Genomic DNA, 20,001 nt, shown 5'->3' on the forward strand with positions numbered 1-20,001 from the left:
TAGGACTTTTTTAACGCAAAATTTCTTATCTTGTTTTCCACCTTGTTTTAATGTCTTTTGCTTGTAAAAAAAAAAGGAAGGAAAAAAGAGAGAAAGAGAAACAAAGAAAGAGAGAGAGAGAAAGACAGACCTTTTTTATGTCCCCCAAATACAATAATTTCTGGAGGAGGGAAAGGTCTTTTTTGTTCTGGACTAGTGACTTTTTACCCACGCAGGGAACTTTAGGTGTGGAAACTTCCTCCACTGATGCAGCTTAGCAACTTTTTCGTGCCTTGCTCACAACAGTTTTAAGACAGTTGCCAAGGGCACCAAAAGGTAAAGAGATTTTGTCCATAGTCACAGACCTAATATGTATCAAAGGAAAAACTTAACCAAGGCTTCCTGACTTTAAGGTCAGCCTGCTATCCATCATGACACGCTGCTTCCCCACCAAGCTGTTATATTTTACATAAAGCATAGGTGTTCAAATAATTTTGATGGAGGAATAAAAGTTGGAATAGCTGTTTGGGAAATATGGTTATTCGACTCACCTTTCACCTCCCTGCCCTCACTAAAAAGGATTGTAAATTGTGAGGCCAATCAGCTACAGTACTAAAGATGAAGGCGGTAATGTGTCCACTAAAATACAAATGTGGAATTATTTTAAGTGTTCCATGGAAGCTGCCTGCAAAACACATATTGAGAATCCCTAAAAGATGATATTGGAAAAGAAATGATAGCCAGGCCCAGAAGAGGAGACGGATCCTTAATTGGGTAGGGTAGACTTTTCAGAAATTAAGGTTACTTAAGAAAAAAGGAAAGGGAAAAAGATCAAAATTTTACTTCTCTGCTTTCAGAGGACAGGCAGGGGCTGTGGGTATGGGATGCAGTTAAGTACATGGCATCTCTGTGACCTTGATTGTTTTTTTTTTATTATATAGGCAAGATTCAATGGGAAGAGAAGGAGGAAGGAAGGAAGGGATGAAGGGGATTAGTAGAAATGGCTGATGTAAAAACAGGAAACAACTATAAAACCTTTTTCAAAAATGAGTCTGTTCAATAAAAGACATAACCCAAGAAATGGGCTATGGACTAATGTGGCATGGAAAGCTAAATACAAAATATTAAGAATAGTTCCTGAAAAAAAAAAACAACTGTGTGTGTGTGTGTGTGTGTGTGAACCAAGATCTGGGGACAACCCAGTGATACATAGAAAACAGATTTCTTGGGTCAGAGGAAGGAGACCAAATTGGCCAGAGAAGTGGATATGCTGACAGTTTCTACCAAAACAGTTAGGAACCTTACTCCTCCAGAGACCAAAAGGGGCTGGAAGGTCTGGGGGTGGGGGGTGGGGGGGAGAGTTGGAAGGTGGGGAGAAGGGAACAAGCCAGCTGCCTCCAGCTACAGCTTTCCAACCCATGGCTGGATTCTATAATTTAGTAGAAAAATCTTAGCTTACGTTCAATGACCACATTGGGTTTTTCCATTGACCTGCTAAGGATCCATTGGTTTAAATACTTTAAGCCTATGGAAAGTCAGGCAATGGAACCACATACAATTTACCCTACATAGGCTGTACACCAAAATTCCTTCCTTCATAGCAAAAAATTACTTATGCACTAAGTCTGGATGTGATGATGGTAACAATAACACACATTTAAACATATGGTGCATTGCAGTTAATATCCATTATCTCATTTGAGCCTCACAACAACCCTGTTAATTCAGTTATTACTAGTATTATCCTCATTTTTTAATTTTTGTTTTCACAAATGAGGAAACAATACTCAGAAAGGTTAAGTGGCTTGTCATGTGGCTCCACAGACCCAGTAAATGTCAAAAGTCAAGTTTGTACCTAGGTCCTCCAGAATTCTAAGTCCAGGACTCAATCTACTATGCTGTAATTCTCAATGTGTTGGACCTTAAGGAACAGAGTGGGAAATATGAACACCTGAGCTGAGGCTGGTAAGAAAAGCTTAGGGCAACAAAACAGTCCTGGGGGATTTTTAAAAGCTCTGCTGGGAAAAGAGACAGGACACAATTGATGGGGCAATGATGGAGAGAAGGCAGAGCTTGCTCCTCATATTTTGCTTATTTTCTATTCCAAAGAGAATGATCTTTGAATGGGAAGGAACAGGAGGGAAATGGTTACTATCAAGTCGATACTTAAGATAAATATGGCGATATTAAGATCTAGCAGCTCTTGACGAGCTGAAGCCTCCAGGCCTAGATGAAATACATGCTAGAGTACTGAAAGAACAAGAAAATGTGATGGTGGAGATTCTTTCCACAATCTTTGAAAGACGTACCATAGGATTAGAAATAGGCAGATATTCTGAATTTCAAAAAGGCAAGACAGTGGGATGTGCAATATGTAGGCCAGTGAGCTTGACTTCCATTCCTGGCAGAATTGAGGAATGTATTATTAAAGGGGTAGATAGTGAATACCTAGAAAAAGAAACCACAATCACAAAGAGCCAGCATGGCTTCATCAAGAATAGATCATGTCAAATTAACCTTATTTCTTTTTTTTTTTCACAAGTTCATTAGACTAGCAGATCAGGAAAATAGCATAGACTTTTTAGCTGAATATTTAGCAAAATATCTGACAAAGTAAAAATTCACGCCAATCTTATGGAAAAGATGGTGAGACAAAGGCTAGATAGCACTCAGGTGAATTTGCAACTGTTTGAATGGCCATAACCAAAAATAGTCACTAATGGCCTAATGTTAGCTTGGAAGATCTCTAGGGTGATGCCACAAGCCAATAAACATTAAGTACTTATTATCTGTTCAATACTATGCTAGATACTTGAGAACAGAAAAACAAAATAATAACCAGTCTCTGCCCTCAAGAAGTTTATATTCTATAGACGATACAATATGTAAACAGATAATACATTTGGTAAGAGGCAGCTAGGTGGTACAGTGGATAAAGCACTAGGCCTGGAGTCAGGAAGACTTGAGTTCAAATTTGATCTCAGGCACTTCCTAGCTGTGTGACTCTGGGCAAGTCATTTAACCCTATGTGCTTCAATTTCTTCATCTATAAAATGAGCTGGAGAAGGAAATGGCAAAGAACTATGGTATCTTTACAAAGAAAACACCAAATGAGGTCATGAAAAGTAAAACATGACTAACCACTACCAACAAAAACACATTATATGGAAATAAACAGACACAGTCAGTTCTGCTATAATTGCCAGCTCATCGTTTCTTATAGCACAATAGTATTCCATTACATTCATATACCACAACTTGTTCAAGTCATTCCCTAATTGATGGGCACCCCTTCAATTTCCAATTCTTTGCCACCACAAAAAGAGCTCCTATAAGTATTTTTGTACATGGGGGTCCTTTTCCCATTAATGCATGTTTTAAAAACAAGAATTTGTTCCAAGATGATTGACATATTTAAAAGTTAAGATGGGAAGAGGAGAAAAGATACCTGCCTGGAGGGTATGGTACAGAAAATGAAAAAGTCAAGAGTGGAGTCCAGAAAGGAATAAAGCTGGCCTGGGTTTCCTTAAAATAGAGATTCTGGAATAAGCCAGAGGACAGATGAAAAAATGTTCTAGAGTGAAGATAAGATTTTGTCCCAAGGATCTGTGTTTGGCCCACAGTTGTTTTATATTTTTATCAATGATTTGGATGAAGGTATAAAGGGCCATATCATTTCATACCCATTTGGTCCAACAAATTTAGGGTAAGACCTGTCTTCGACTAGTTTTTGTCCCTTTAAAAACACCTCTCCCCTATATCTGGTCCAATACAGTGGCTTTTTTGTATTCCCTACGGTGCTTAAAGTATATAAATGCTGTAGGTGTTGAAAAGGGTATAAGGAAACAATTGGTCAGCCGTATTACTGATCTGGGGAGCTTATGAAAACAGATCTTTGTCTCAGGATCATAATTTCAGGCCCTTAAACCAAAACATAGGCTACTAAAGCTATTAGTGGTTAGAAGCTTAGTCTCCCCATGCCAAGGCTTGGACTAGAGCCAATTCCTTGGATTCCTGACAAATTTGCAGATCCAGGATGCCAGTATGTGTTATGTTGCTTGTATTATTACACAACATCCACCAACATCCAACAATGTAGAGAGAGATAGCAGGTACACGGACTGTTGAAACCTCAGCATTCCCCAATGACCTGAGAAGAAAATCAATCCCTCACTACCTCCATGAGTTATTCTCCCACCATATGTGAACTTGGTACAGGACAACACTCAACATGAGTCTTTCCCCGTTACTAAGTCTCCATTCCCATTCCAAATTACCAAGCCTGGGACAGCAGCAACAACAATTAGGCCAACTAGCATTGTTTTTACTTCCAAACTTGGAAGAGCCACAACAGACAACTTCGTTACTAGTTTCAAACGTAGCGCATTCACCTAACACCAAAGTGGGAGTCCCAGAGCCTGCATTTGAATGCTGCTTCTGGTAGCATCTGCAGGGCTCAGTTTCTTCATCTGGAAAATAAGGAGATGACCTCCAAGGACCCTTCCAGTTCCAAAGCCTATAACCTTTGCTATTCCTAAAACTCTTTCAGAGGAAAAAACAACAACAAAAGACGAGCTGGAAACAACAACTAAAGCTTTTTAATGTCAGGGAATTTACAGCCAATAAAACATTAATTGTTTTTCTTAACAAGAGAAAAGTAGATAAGTTTCAAGTAAGTTGCTTTCAAGTAAAAATAATGTTCTTGGTCAGTCTTTTCAGTCGTGTCTGACTCATCACTGTGACTTTGTGACCTTGTGACCCCATTTGGGGTTTTCTTGGCAAAGATACTGGAGCAGTTTGCCATTTCCTTCTCCAGCTCATTTTACAGATGAGGAAACTGAGGCAAACGGGGCTAAGTGACTTGCCCAGGATGACACAGCTAGTAAGGGTCTGAGGCCAGATTTGAACTCAGGAAGATGAGTCTTTCTGACTCTAGGCCTAGTGCTCTATTCCCTGCACCTAACTACCCAAACGAAAATCATGCCACTAGTTAAAAAAAAAGTTTTTGTTTGCTCAGGCACTGCTCAACAACCTCTGGTCTAATAACAACACGGGTGTATGTAGGGCTTTAAGGCTGACAAAGTCCTTTCCTCATAATGACACTGTAAGGTAGAAAACGAAAATATTATTATTTTCATTTGACAAGATAAGGAAACAAGTTCATCGATATTAAGTGAGCAGCCCATGGGTATACTGCTCATTACAGTCAGAGTCAGGATTTAAACCCAAATCTCCTCACTGCCATCTAGTTCTTTTTCACTGTGCCATTCTGCTTAAACAAGAACCAGATTTTCAATACTGACAGGCTCACCCTTGTTCCCCCCCCCACTCCATATACTCTTTTATCTGTCACCTATAGATGAGGTAAGTATCTAAAAGACCATTCTAGTTACAGTTAGTGGTGTTAGTCTGTCCATATGTCTTGCGCATGTGTATCAATATGGCTGCCGAGCACCTCCAAAGTGAGTGAACAAATATGTTCTTGTACAATGTCCAGTATTAGGCCAGATATAACTAGGTACCTTAGTGATGAAGCTGTTCTCCGCTCTACACTTGAGTCCTACGTAACTCCAGTCGTGGGGTGGCTGTCTGGACCAAAACAGCCTAGTCTGTATCAGTACCTTTTAAAAACTACTGAGCCTTAAACAAAGATAGTCGTTAATATTTCCCTTCTTGAGGATAAGAGGAGTTGCTTGTGCCAAAGGGAGAATATTATTCCCTAGGGCAAGATAATATCAATTCCCTGTACTCTGGCAGGTTGTAAATGAGCTGGCACCTCTCTGGAATCAGGCAGAGATGCCATCACAATCAGCTCAATAAAGACATCTGTTCCACATGCAGCTGAGATCAGGGAGCCTGCATAATTAGTGAACTCTAAGGACTTCTTATAGACAAAAAGGCATCACATTCTCATGCCCCAACCTCTCGAATCCTATGCCTAGTCTGAATCTGTATACCCTTTCCAATTTCAAACATTCAGAAGTGGTTGGGGAATGATATGGAAAGAAGCCCTGTTAAAAGCAGGGTAGCCAGACTAAATACTTCAAAAAGAAGAAAACGTCAGTCAGAGAAGGATGACAGAGGTGAAAAGAATTAAGTCATTGAATACCCAGCTGGTTGGCATTTCTGCCCTTCCTCTCTGTTCCAATCTAGGAGACATCTGAAAAGTAAAGTTCCCACTCACTACAGGAAATAGTTCGTGTGGATTTTAAGTTTATTTGCCAAAATGGATGATGAAACTTTAAAGCAAAAGTCTACAGAGATATCATTGTCTATACCCTCCCACCATGTGCTGCCCACCTACTCCACCCCCCCCCCACCCCAGCAAGAGCAAATAAGCTCTTATTCCAACCAATCATCAAGAACAAGAAGGAAGATGTTGGGCCTTCTTAGGTAACCACTCCAGACTGGAGTCGGGGCTACTGTGTTTGCTTCTCTTCTAAAACATCCCACCCCCAATCCTCAACTAAATCAGCACACCAGAAACTGCGGTCTCAAATCCTGCCACTCTAAGAAGACTGGAAACTGTTTCTACTTCATTTGGTATTGTCTACCCCTATGTCATTCAGCCATGAAATGAAATGTGAGATGGTCATGGAGGCCATTCTGGAAAATGATGTGGAATTTTAGCAAAATAAGGTCACTAAATTATCCATAACCTTTCACCCAGTGTTACCACTAATAGGTGTGCAGCCCAAGGAGAAAACAGACACAGGGAAAAGTCCTATATATGTGAAAACATTTACAGTAGCCCTTTTTGTTGTACCAAAGAATTGGAAATAAAGTGAAGACTCTTTGACTGGGAAATGAATGGACAAATTGTGGCATATGAACGCAATGGAATACTGTTGTGCCGAAAGAAATGACAAATATGTATAATTCAAAGAGACTTGTATAAATTGCAGAACCAGGAGAATAATTTACAGGATGACCACAATAACGTAAAGAAATAACACTAAAAGACTTCAGAATTGTGATTAAAGCAGTGACTTCAAAAGACTATTAGTGAAGCATGTATCTTACCTCTAGACAGAGGAGGAAGATTAAAAGTGTAACAAAAAACTAATTGAAACAATTAATAATCAGACAGGTTTCAGGATATAAAGTAAATACACAGATCAGAGATATGGAATGAGGCACACATTTTTAGACAGACGATATGTAAATTTGTTTTGCTTGACTGAACTTATTTGTTACAAGGTTGAGCTCTACTTTGGGAGGCAGAAAGTTAGTGAGAAGTGACAATGATTTTTTTAAAAAAGAGCATCAATAAAAGTTTTTTTAAAAAGATAGTTATGGAGTAAAATCCTACCCTACCCCAAATAAATGGGGCGGAGGTAATGAGGAAGACCTCTCTGCTCAAATTAATGGTTTCATGTTCAAAGGAAAAGAAGAAAGGTAGTCACCCGAGAAAAGCCGAAATACCTACAATATTCACCTCTCTGCTTTCTCTTTCCAGGTGCTGGCTGTAGATTCAATCAACAAATGCCTGTGTACAAAGCCCTGTGCTAGGTAGTGAGGAGGGTACAAAGTATAGCTAAGAAATGGCCCATACTCCCAAAATGCTCTTAAGAGGTTTAAGACAAAAATAAATATAATGGACAATATTATATGATACTGAATTAGAGAGGCAAAAGCAAGTGTTACCTGTGGGACAGCAGAAGAGAAAGAAAGAGGGAGAAAGATATCCCTGCTAACCAAAGGGATCAGAGAATGCTGCATGGATGAGGGAGAACTGTGTTGAGCTTTACAGGATAGGGAGGAATCCAACAGGTAAAGATGGAAAAGGAGGGCATTCTAGGCAAAGGGACAAAAGGGACCAAGGAATGCAGCGTGTGTTGGAGAAGGGGATCTGGGAGCCAGCCAGAGTACTCCAATTTGGCTGCATCACAGAGTGCAAGAAGGGGGAAAGTGGGCTGCTTGAAGACTGCAGACTGCCCTGAAGGTAATTCATGAGACCTTGACCATGACCTGGTAGGCAAGAGGGAGCAATGGCAGGGGTGGGTCTACTATAGGTGTGATAGTCCCATTAACATAAAGACTCAGCAATAATAACAGCTGGCATTTATATACAATGTCTTTTTATAGATATCTTCATTTGAGTGGGTAAGGACCACAGGATAACAGATTTAAAGCTGGAAGGGGGGTCAGATGCCATCAAGTCCAACCCATCATTTTAGAGACGGGGAAACTAGTACACAGAAAGATTAAGTGACTTGGCCAAGGTTACACTGCTCATGTCTGAGGTATGACTTGAATCTGCCAATTCTGAAGCCAGTGATCCACTATGCCATGCTGACTTCAAGATACAGGATTATCTGGAGTACTGATTCAAGATCAAAGTACAGAGGCCAAGGGGCTGGGATGCAAAATCTCCAACACCAGGGCTCATTGCACACACACATACCTCACCCTTTGCCCAAGAATAAAAGAGGTGCCAGTAAGCACTACTTACTTGCTGGGGTGAGGGCCAGACCATATTCAGGATGACAAAGATAGACTTCCCAGGCTGCAAAAAGATTCACTCTCACTGTCTGCTTTTTCTCTTTCTCCAGAGCAGAAATATTTCACTTAGTGGTAAGTATGGCAATAAATGTCATAGTCAAAATAGTTTGGGCAGTCCCCTACAAAGGGGAACAGAGACTAGTCAGGAGGGTATAAGATGCAGCCAGATATTTTAAAATGCAAGAAAAATCATTAAGCATCTCTGAAATTCTTTCCCTAGCTAGCATCAGATTCCCTCTGTACCTGGGTGACTCACAACCAAATCATCAGGGAATTACCTCTCCTGCCTCTTTGTCAATGGCAACATTACTTTCTCAGTCATCCAAACTTCAGACTCATATGTGACTCCTCTCTTTCCCCAGCTACCATTCACTAAGTGCTATTGGATCTTCCTTTATAACATTCCCACATCCATCTCTCCTTTCTATTGTCACTGCCTCTACCATCACGTAAAGCCTTAACTACTGCAAAAGCTTCCTAAATTGTTCAGATTTCTCTCATTTATTTCATTCATCTCTTCAGCCTACCAGTACCATATTAATATTAAAGCACTGCTTTCTTCACATCATTTCTTCAATAGATTCTCATTGCTAAGGAAAAAAAATCCTTAAAATCTTTAGCTTGCCACTCAAGGTCCTCCACAAACTGCCCTTAACCAAAAAGAGTATGATTATGGAAGAACCTGCATACTTCTAATTTAATAGTGGGACTTTCCCTAGGTAAAATGATTTGGGCTATTAATTTCAAACTCCTTTCCACCAAACTCTTTATTAAAACAATTACCTTTTGTTATCTCTACACTTCACATAAATAGAGAATGGTCAAAAGATAAGTTAGCAAAGGGAAAAAGATGATAAAGAAGGGACTCATGCAATCAACTCCTGAATAGTAAGGGAAACAAGAGAAGAGGTAATATGGAAGAGAGGAAAGGATTCTTGACAGTCAGAGGATGTGAGTTAACATTTTATCTCTCGCACGATGTGACCTTGGGAAAATCACTTAACCTCTCTGGGCCTCAGTTTCTTATTCTGTACAATGAGGAGAGCAGACAGTCTCTCCCACCTTTAAATCTGTGACCCTGGGTGTCCCATTATTCCACAAAAGAATCTCTACCCCAGCCATACCGATCTACTCATTTTCCTTCCCTGTAAATGATGCTTGTTCCTCTTCCCCCTTACATTCCTTTGCTCATACAGTCATTTGCCTTCCATAGCACACTCTTCCCCCTCTATCTATCTGACCAAAACCTACCTATCAAGGCCTAGTTCTAGTTCAGGAAAAAGCCTTCCCAGAACATTCAGACCATAACAATCGCTCTTTCCACTGAATTCAAAGTACTTGTCTGTAACGCTCCCAAGTAGTAAGTGACAAAGTCCAGAGATGAACCCAGGGGCTCTAAATACATCTCTGGTGGGGTAGAATGCTCAGAGCACCTAAGCTCAAATCTGGACTCTATCAATTACTACCAGGGTAACTTTGGGCGAGCCACTTAGTCCTTCACAATGAAGGGATCAGACTAAATGACCTCCAAGGTTGTTTCTAGATCTAAATTGATGATCCCATCTAACTGGTACTAAATCATCCAGAGGCCATTTCCAACCTACTCATAAAGTGGGTTGTGGTCTAAAGTCTTGTTTTTCAGTCACATGTTTAGAACTTGAACATATTTTTCCATTGAAACAAAAATATTAAGTTGTCAGTTTCTGATTCGGTCTCAAAAACCTAATTTAACTTACAGTGTAGCCAAATCATAAAAAAAAATCTGTTTGGGAAAATGGACAGGGGTTCCACCTTACAGCAAGATCAACCCCGCCCCTGCACCCCCCAAAGCAGGACACAAGCCAGGCAATGGGAAAAGGGACTTCAAGCCAGTATATTGGCTCCCCTGCGGGGGGAAGACTTCTGGGACAGAGGCTTGGACCGGCATGATAGAGGAAGATTCTGACAGCTTAGGAATGGAGATTCCTCCTGCTAAGGAGGAGAAGGAAGTGGGGAGAGGGAGAAGTAATGCAGGGAGGTGGGATGGGTTGGTTTGAAAAGCGAGGGACTACACAAACAAATCAACTGGGGGAGGGGAAGGGGAAGTGGGAATAGTTCAGCTAGCAGGGTGCAGATAGGAGGAAAGGAAGTGGTTCAGCAGCAAGGCCGTCTCTGAATTCAGAGGAAAGAGGGACTGTAAAAAGAAGTTAGCTAGAGGGGAGAGGGCAAGGGGGGGAAAGGGACAGGGAAAGAAGAAAAGGACTGATGAGATCTGGAAATGGAAAAAAAATCTTAGATGTTATCTAGAACAACTCCCTCATTTTATATATGAAGAAACTAGAGACTTGGAGAGTTTAAGTGATGGACGTGCAGTTCACATGGGATTCCAACCTAGGTCCACTGACTCCTAATCCTGCACACTTCTCCCTACACCACTGGTTAAGAGCTAGAGAAAGAAGTGGGCCAGAACAAATTGGGTTCCAGCTTTAGAGAGCAGGGCTTCCTAAGGGAAATAGAGTGGCAGAAGTAAAAAGCTAGGAGTGTTTAAAAGGAAGAAACATTCCCAGAAATGGGACAGACAGGAGGGAGGGCAAGTTCATACTACCAGATGGGGGAACTATTCACATTCAAGTCAAACATTTCTAGTCAGTCTTCTATAATGCCTTATGACATTTCTTGCACAGTCCTCCTAAAGAGGCATTTAACTTTGTGTATAATCTTGTCTTCCTGAGACCTGAGATAGAGAGAATCATGCATCCTATTTTTATGTATCCCTCACAGAACCTAGCATAATCCTATGCTCAATAAATATCTGATGAAAGAAAGAGAGGAACCCAACCTTCTCCTTAAACCTTATCAGATATACATGGTGTAAAAATGTATAGTGGCTCATCACAGTTTTCTAAGAAAAGAAAAACACACCAACTTTCACCTTCATTGTCTGCTTTTTCCCCTTCTCTTAAGCCAGGCTTGAGGAAGCTGGAGGGAGTGGGGGTGGAATTCTACTTTCAAGGTATGCTTCTTTCTCCATTTGAGGGATAATACATAATATATAACACACACACACATATGGTGCATCTCCCAGAGTTCTAAATCTTTTTTTTTCCATAAAAACTCTAACCACAGAAACCCACTTACAATTTTAAAAGTTTTGTTGCTGTTGCCATTTTTAAAGTTTGGGAGGGGTGGTTGATAGGTGGAGCTGAAACTCTACCAAAAGGTAGAGTTTTCAGTAACTGGTTTCTTGTGGCAGTGCAGACCCCAAAGACCCAATTCTTATATGCTCTAGAGAAGTGGGAAAGTAGGAAAATGACCATTCCGAAAGAAACAGCAGCTAAAAAAAAAACAAAACAGAACACCTACCTGCATATGTATGCGCTCACAGTCCCCATTAGCCCAGAAGCAAGATGATTTAGAAAAGACTTTACTATCAGATGTGGTTGAAGGCAAGAGAGGAAATCTGTTCCTTCCCTCAGGAAGAATGGAAATCTTGGCAGGAACAATCATTCCTCATCCCTTCCATCCACTGGCAGATCATTGATTTCCTCCCAATCCCTAGTGAGTAATTCCAGTATTTTCAAACCCTAAACTGAAGTAAAAGTTCACACTGACTATATCTGCGTAGTCCCTGTCTTTCCAGTAATGTAGTTAGGTGAGCAGGTGCTTTCTAGATCCAGGGCCCAGATATATTCAGAAAGGCTAGTAAGCCCAGAAAGGCTTTCTTTCACTTCTCGCCCCCAGAAAAGAACAACAAAACTAAATCAAGAAAGTAGCCTTAGATATTCCACATCACATTTTCCTACGCCTCACATGAAATGAAATCCCACAGGTACCACCTTCTCTGTGAAGCCATCCTTGATCTCTCCAGTTATTAGTACTTTCCTCTTCCTCCTCAAAATTTCCTAGAGTCCTTTGTCTAATTTTTTTACTTGCTCCATACCTCTATAATTTGTATTTACTTATCTATATATGTACAATATCTCCCCTAAAAAATATAAGTTCCTTGGGAGCACGGACATTTCATTCTGAATCCTCAGAGCTTAGCACAGTGCCTTACAAATAGTAGGTGTTTAATATCTCTTGAATTAAATTTTCTTCCCAGTCTCCCTTCCCTTCACAGTCATCTTTAAGCCACTTGGAAACGGAGGGTCAATTCACAGAACTTATATTGGAAGGGTGGGGGAGTAACTGGGGAAATAGAAGAGCTTTAGGCTAGAGACACCTTAACTTTGTCATTCCCTGTCCAAGGCTAAACAGTTTACCTCCACCTCAAAAATAAAAGATCAGAATTCTATTCATCCTCTTGCCATGAAGGCAGCTCTTGGGAGGAGGCCAAGGGGGAGTGAGGCTGCAGGAAGGGGAAGAGGCCACCTCATGCTATCACCTCCCAGTCCTCAATCCATTCTGGCTCTCTGCAGCGCTGGTCTCCAGGGTCCTCTTAGGTGTGTTCCAGGTTTGCTCTTTGGAAGAGAGTATGGGGGTGAGAGTGTCACACCCTAGCCCATATCTGGGAGGGGCTCCTCCCCCATTACACAAACATGACCTCTTAACTCACGCGGGGGGGGGGGGGGGCCGGGTAACCGAAAGTCCAGCTTTGCAGCCGATGACAGTAGCCTCCAGGAAGGGGCTGCCGTAGCCCCCAATGGGCCTGGCCCGTGGGTGTATGGGTCTGGGCATGGGGTAAGAGGGCAGCGTGGACACATGAAGCAAGAAATCTCGGGGATAGAAACCAAGAAGCAAGAAATCTCAGGGATAGAAACTGGACTGCTAGATGGATGACCTCCACCGCCGCCGTCCCCACCCGTCCCCCACTCCTGGGTTTCCCCTTCTCCCCAGTGCACACATGCACAGGTACAAGATGCAGAGCCCAGGCACAGGGAGGTAAAGGCGGAGGGGGTGCCCAGCCTCCTCTCTCCCGCCCGCTCTCATACTTGCTGCCGGGCGTGCACAGCCGGCCCCGGGGCGGCCCGCGCGACTCCGCTCAGCTCTCTGTCAGTCATGCCCCGCGCCCCCGGCATAGCCCGCAGCGTGCCTGCCTCCCTCCCCGGCCCGGCCCCTGCCCAGCCTCACCAACATCGCCAGCAGCAGCAGCCCGGAGCAACACCCACGGCCGGCCCGACCCATCGCCGCCGCCGCCCGCTCCTCCAGCCTGCCTGCCAGGTGCCCGCCCGGCCCCGGCCCCGGCCCCGGCCCCGGCTCCGGCTCCGGCTCCCGCTTCTCCAACGGCCGCGGCCGCTGCCCTGGGCCCCGCCCCCAGCGCCCTCGAAGTTCCCGGTGCCACGTCTGGAGGAGCATGCGCACTGCGCCGCGCCAGGAGAGCAGGGGGCGGGGGAAGGGGAGAAGGGGAATGTGTATGCTGGGAATTGTAGTTCCTGAAGGCGGGGTCTAAGAAACGGGATAGATCCCAGCCAAGGACTACCCGGCTGGCAACTCGAGGACAGTCCAGAGCCCTGAACTTGCGTGGGTGGGTTGAGAGGGCTTCTAGCATGGAACTCCCCGGTGTTCACTTGCCTCCCCAGCTGGTTCTGAGGTTCGGAGAACGAGTGTTGTTCTAGGAGAAATGGTGCTGCATCCCTGGGGCTGGGGGGGACCAGAGCTGCTTCTGTGGTGCTCGCTGCCTTAACCTCTGGTTAGGAACCTGCCTTACCGGCAGGTACTGACAGTGTCTTTATTCCTCTCTCCCTCAGTAATCGAGAGCTCAGAGCTGGAAGGATGCTTAAAGTCCAGACTCTCTCATTTTCAGAGACCAAGATGTTGAATCCTATCATCATCATCATCATCATCATCATCATCATCACTAGCATGTATCTTCCCATTTGATTCTCAGAATAACCCTGTGAGATTAGGAGCTATAATTATCTCTACTTTACAGCTGGGGAAACTGAGCCAGGTAGCCATTAAGTGATTTGCAAGCGTCTGAGGCAGGACCCGTGCTCAGTCTTCTGTTCCATGTAGCCCACGTGACTTATCCTAGGTCAAACGACTAAGTTCTTAGTGGCAGAGCCAGTATCCAAACTCTGGATCCAATACCCTTTCAACTCTATAAGTCTGCAAAATAAAAGGCACAATTAAAGATGAGTAGTATTTTTTTTAACTCAAAATTTGGATACCTGAAGTGATAGGGGATATTCTTTTTGTAAAGCCTCATTCTTAAATCACATTTTTTTTCGCAAAACAAACTGTTCTGGAAAACCCAAGAAGGATAATATGGGACTGTCTTTAAGGTCCCTTCCAGCTATAATAGTCTAGCACATCAGCACATCAGAAGAAAGACTGAGGTGATTCTCCAAGAAAACAAAGTTAGGAACCTGCCCTGGTGAGGCCAGTAGCCCTGACCTGTGCCCCTGCCTGTAAGAATATGCCCTGGATGCTAAGTTATTGGGCAAATTGTACAGGAACTCAGGTTGCTGGTATTTTCCTCAACCACTCCTTTCCAAAAAAAGGTGCCTGTCATCATGCCTCTACTCCCTAACCCCCACCATACTCTCCTCTCTATCCCTCTTTAGGAGTTCATAGGTGGACAAGATCATACTTCAGAGGTAATGTATCCAATCCTCTCATTTTAAAGATGAAGAAATTGAGACCTAGAAAGTTTAAGGAATTTGCTTAATATCATAGAACTAGTAAATGGAAGATTCAGGATTTGGACCCATGACTGGTCTTTTTCTGAACTTCCACTGGACTTTGTATCTCTTTCATTAGCCATAATATCCTACCTTGCGTTATAATTATTCTGATATATAATAGTATTTGTGTTGTATACTACAGTATTATAATATTTGTGTATTGTCTTATTTTACCTACAAAGTAAGGGGTAGCAATCAGGTTTCACTTCATAGAAGAGGTGGCATTTGGACTATCAGAGAAGTCAGAGAATAAGAGTGTGCATAGGGGCAGGGAGCAGTAGGCCCTTGATTTTGGCAATTAGGTAATCTTCACTAGAGCCAGTTCAATCAAGTGTCAAATTGCAGAAGCCAGAATGCAAGAGTGAGAAGATGGAGAATCAACAAAGCATTAGTGTAGGGTATTCTGACAAGAGATTTGGCAGTGGTGGAAAGCAGGAAGGAGGGAAGGACCATAGCTTGAGGAGGGGATAGCATTGAAACTGAAAAACAAGGGAACAAAGGATTCTACCATGTTAGGAAGAACACTGTTGAAAAGACTGACTATGAGATGCAGGCTAAGGAGTAAAGCAAGTGAATTCAGAAGAGTCCTGGTGAACTGGGAAAACTGGAAAAGGGAGAGGAATGGAGGTGTCCATGTGAGTGAAGAGCAGATTCTCCTGTTACAGATTATGAAATAGGGAGCAAGAAACTAAATGCCTTATTAGGGACACAGGTGTGTTTTGTTATTTTTAAATCACTAATATCACTGAAAGCAGAGGCTTCCAGAAAGAAAGATAACTTTAGGAAGTATTAACAATGTTATTGTCTGAGATTAAGAAAATAATATCTGAGGACAAGATTAAAATTAACGTATGAGGCTTGAACACTAAGAATGATAAGCCTTTGGCCAGGGACAGGATACTCCTAACAAGGGCAGGTAAAATACCTATTTGCCTGGCATCTGGGAAATCTGGGACTATTTTAAAATGAAAATGGAGGGGGAGAGAGGAAACTGACTTTGTATATCCAATGAAGATGCCTAGTAGTTTGTAAAATATAAAAATCTTAGAAAGGATCTGGGAATAAAATCTACGACCACAGATTTATATTTAGATATATGAAAAATGGGCAAATAGCAAAGTAAACAAGAGGTCCTAACACAAGGAGGTGAATTTGGCCTAGGAACTATCTCTGAGATGGTGGGATGGAGTTCTATGCTGGAATGTCAATTTGGGCATCTATACTTTATGTAAAAGGAATAGAATACATAAAAGGGGCAATGGGGTGGAGTAGTACTATGTTTAGGCAAAGATGAAAAAGAGAGAAATAGAGGAGATACTACCATGAAATTATATTATAGACAACCTGAACAGAAGGAGGAAATAAATATGGCATGTAGAAAAGTTACAAACTTGGCTTGGAGGAATGATATGGTGGTAATGGAAGAATGTCCATCATCTAGACATCTTCTGGAATTCTTCCTCATTCTGTGCCAAAATAGAGCAGCTAAATATGTGTGTATATACATATATACGTACATATATACATATACAAATACAAATACATTGGCTTGCCTTGATGATAAATCTATTCTTCAAAAGATATAGTGATAAGGGGTACTGTTTTGGTGATTCTCACCAACAAAGAGGAACAGGTTACAAATATAGAAGCTATAGAAACCTTGAAGGGAAGTGACCATTTCATATTAGATTTGTGATAAAGAGGGGAAAGTTGAATATAATCTTATGTGCACCCTAGATTTTGAAAGTATGTATTTCAAAAGACTTAGAAAAAAGAAAAGTAACATACTATGGCCTAAAATTATAAAGGGGGAATCATCTCTATAGAGAGAGGGAGCTTTCAAGAATGTAATTCTGAAGATGGGAACAGAAATAAATTCCATTGAAGAAAAAAAAGGTTAGTTATCTAAAGGACTAGAGAGATTTATCAAATAAATTAAAAAATTTTAAAGGTATGTACTGAAGAAGGAAACAGCTGGACATGGTGGCATTTTCCTGTAATCCATGCTACTGGAGTGGTGAGGCTAGTAGATCACTTGAGCTCAGAAATTCTGAGCTGCTATAGCCTCAGAAACAGGTCAAAGTTTTAATGATAATCAGCGGTGAGATCAGGTCCAAGTGGCTGCCCCACTTTCAACCTGGACAAGGTAGGGCAAGAGTAGAACCAAAAAAAAAAAAAAAAGGAGAAGAACAACAAGAGAGAGGAGGAGGAGATGATGATGGCAAAGACACATAATATAGAATGACTGCATGAGAGTGACATGGTCCTATAAGAATGATGTCAGGAGCAATAAAGCTCAGAATAAGCCCAGTCTAGAAATGAATGCTAGAAGGAGGGAGAAAAAAATAAAATAAAATAAAAAGTGCACAGCAGAGAACAAAAGAAGACCTAGAAGGAAGCACAGAAAAACTGGGTTGCTTTGAAAACGATATGTAAGATTTATTACGTAGGTTTTTGTGAAATGTAAATTTATTTTTTATATTAAATCCTCTCATGTTCTGCTGTGTACATAGAAATGTTTTTTTTCTTGTTTTGTATTTAAGTTTAAAATTATTTAAAAATAAAAAAGAAATGAATGCTAAAGGATTTTTTTTGAGCTAAAAAGGTGGGGTGAGGAAAGAGAATCAAAGAAGGTATAGAATTGCTATCAGGATAGATGTGATGATAATAACAAAAAAAGGAAGAGGAGATATAACTATTCCACGCTTTTTTACTTCAATTTTCTATGCCAAGGAAAATGACTTTTGAATTGGACAAAACAAAAATTACTAATGGAAACTTGAAGCCCTAGATAAAGAAGATAGTGAGAAAATTCTATAACTGAAGGAATCAATTAATCAACATTTATTAAGTGCCTACTATGTATCGGTCTCTGTGCTGAGCTTTGGGGATACAAAAAGAGACAAAAGACAGTCTCTGCCCTCGAGGAGTTTACAATTTAATGGGGAAGACAACATGCAAACAAATATGTAAAGCAAGCTATGCACAGTATAAACAAGAAATAATTGAAGAGATTAGAATTAAGAGGGATTGGGGAAGCATTCCTGTAGAAGGTGGGATTTTAGGGCTCAAAGAAAGCTAGGAAGCTCAGTAGATGGAGATGATGAGGGAGAACATTCTAAGTATGGGGGACAACCAGGGAAAATGCTCAGGGCTCGTTTGTAGACTCCAGAGAAGACTGAGGACAGACAATTGCCTTCAAGTAGTTAAAGGGTATGATGTATAAAGAAGAATAAAATTTGTTCCACTTGTCCATAGAGGATAGAGCTAGGATCCATAAATAGTAGTTAAAGAAAAGCAGATTTAGGTTTGAGAATGAAGTATGAACAACAACAGCTTTGATGTGAGGCAAACTTCCTAACAAATACAGCCATCAAAAAACAGAATGGGAAGGTAGTAGGTTCTCTCTCACTGTGGGACTTTAAGCAGTGGACAGCCACTTATTAAGGTATGTGGTGGAGGGAATTATTTATCAAATATGACCTCTGAAGTTCCTCCTAACTCTGTGATCCTTTAGTTCAGTCATGATAAGAAGAAAGGTTTTTTAAAGGTTGTATTCAGAGAGGGGCATTTCAGTTCTTATCAGTGAAGGAGTTATGAATATTAATTAAGCCCAGGGTGTTTGTGGGTAGAAGAAATGGAGTGGAGAAGAAGGTCATTAGAATGAAGCACGGTTAAGGTCATCATATTAGAAGTAACATTAGCATGGATATTGAAGTCCCTGAGGATGATATTAATGAAATATTTATCAAAGCTAGGACCTTAGTTTAGATAAGTCAAATTTGTGGTACAATGGAGCAGTTTTATGTATATATATATATACGTATGTATGTATGTATATACACAAATATACATATATATTTATGAGTGTCTTCTGTTTTTATATTACTTTCACTTCCAAATATATCCCTCTTTGCTCTCCTACCCAACAAATTATTCCTTGCAACAAAAAAGAAAAAAAAGAAGAAAAAAACAGTTTACCAAAACTAACTTACCCATCAGCCAAGTCTGATAAGTATATGCCATTTTCCTCAACCATTGTCCTTCACCTCTACAAAGAAGAGAGAGAACTGCATTTTCTTATCGCTTTTGGAGAGGACAGACTTGGTCATTATAATTAGACAGTGTTTGGTTTTATTTTTCTTGTCTTTACTTTTATATTATCATATTTCTTGTTTTCCTATTTCAGCTGACTTTATTTTGTATCAGTTCTTAGAAGTTTTCCCGTGCTTTTCTGAATTCTTCATATTGTTTCTTATAGGATAGAGCAATTCAGTTACATTCCCATATCACAATTTGTTTAGCTGTTTCTCAGTGGAGATGAATTTCATTTCTAGTTCTTTACTATCACAAAAAGAGCTACTGTGAATATTTTGGTATATATGGGACCTTTGCGGTTTTGCCCTTTTTGGAGCGTATACGTATGAGTGATATCTCTGAGGGTATGGTGAATTTAGTCATTTTCTTATTATAATTCCAAATTGCTTTTCAGAAGGGCTGGATCAATTCACAGCGGAGATGTAATTTTCATTTGATGTAAATATACCTTATGGTACATTGTATGTGCTGTTATAATAACTTGTTCAATACAGTACATTCATGTCCATCTTGTAGAATTTTTATAAAGGGACAGTATGGTATAATACAAAGAACATTGTACTGGGAGTTAGGAAACCTGGAAACCACCTTTAACTAACCTTTTGACCCTAACAAAGTCACTTAGCCTCTGTTGGCCTCAGTTTCCTTATTTGTAAAATTTATAAAATTCAATGATCTTTAATGACCTTTCCAATTCTTAGCTTCTTTGCTGCTATGATTAGGTAGCAGTTTTCTAATTCCCTGGGAGAAAATAGAGCTCAATCATAATGTTATAACTACAAAAGGGGGAGAGAATCAAAGAAAGGGAGGAATG

General features: G+C 40.9%; 1 protein-coding gene across 1 annotated transcript in view; it reads right to left on the minus strand.

The window, feature by feature from the left end:
* PDIA5 (protein disulfide isomerase family A member 5) overlaps window positions 1-13,641 on the minus strand; it is a 183,252-nt gene extending 169,611 nt beyond the window's left edge. The window contains exon 1 of the mRNA XM_036746296.1: window positions 13,534-13,641. Within this exon, the coding sequence (XP_036602191.1) occupies window positions 13,534-13,587 (54 nt within the window). The 5' untranslated portion in view covers window positions 13,588-13,641. The remainder of the gene's footprint in view (window positions 1-13,533) is intronic.
* Window positions 13,642-20,001: the final 6,360 nt, after the last annotated feature.

The sequence above is a fragment of the Trichosurus vulpecula genome, chromosome 2 (genome assembly GCF_011100635.1).
Source record: "Trichosurus vulpecula isolate mTriVul1 chromosome 2, mTriVul1.pri, whole genome shotgun sequence".
NCBI lineage: Eukaryota > Metazoa > Chordata > Mammalia > Diprotodontia > Phalangeridae > Trichosurus > Trichosurus vulpecula.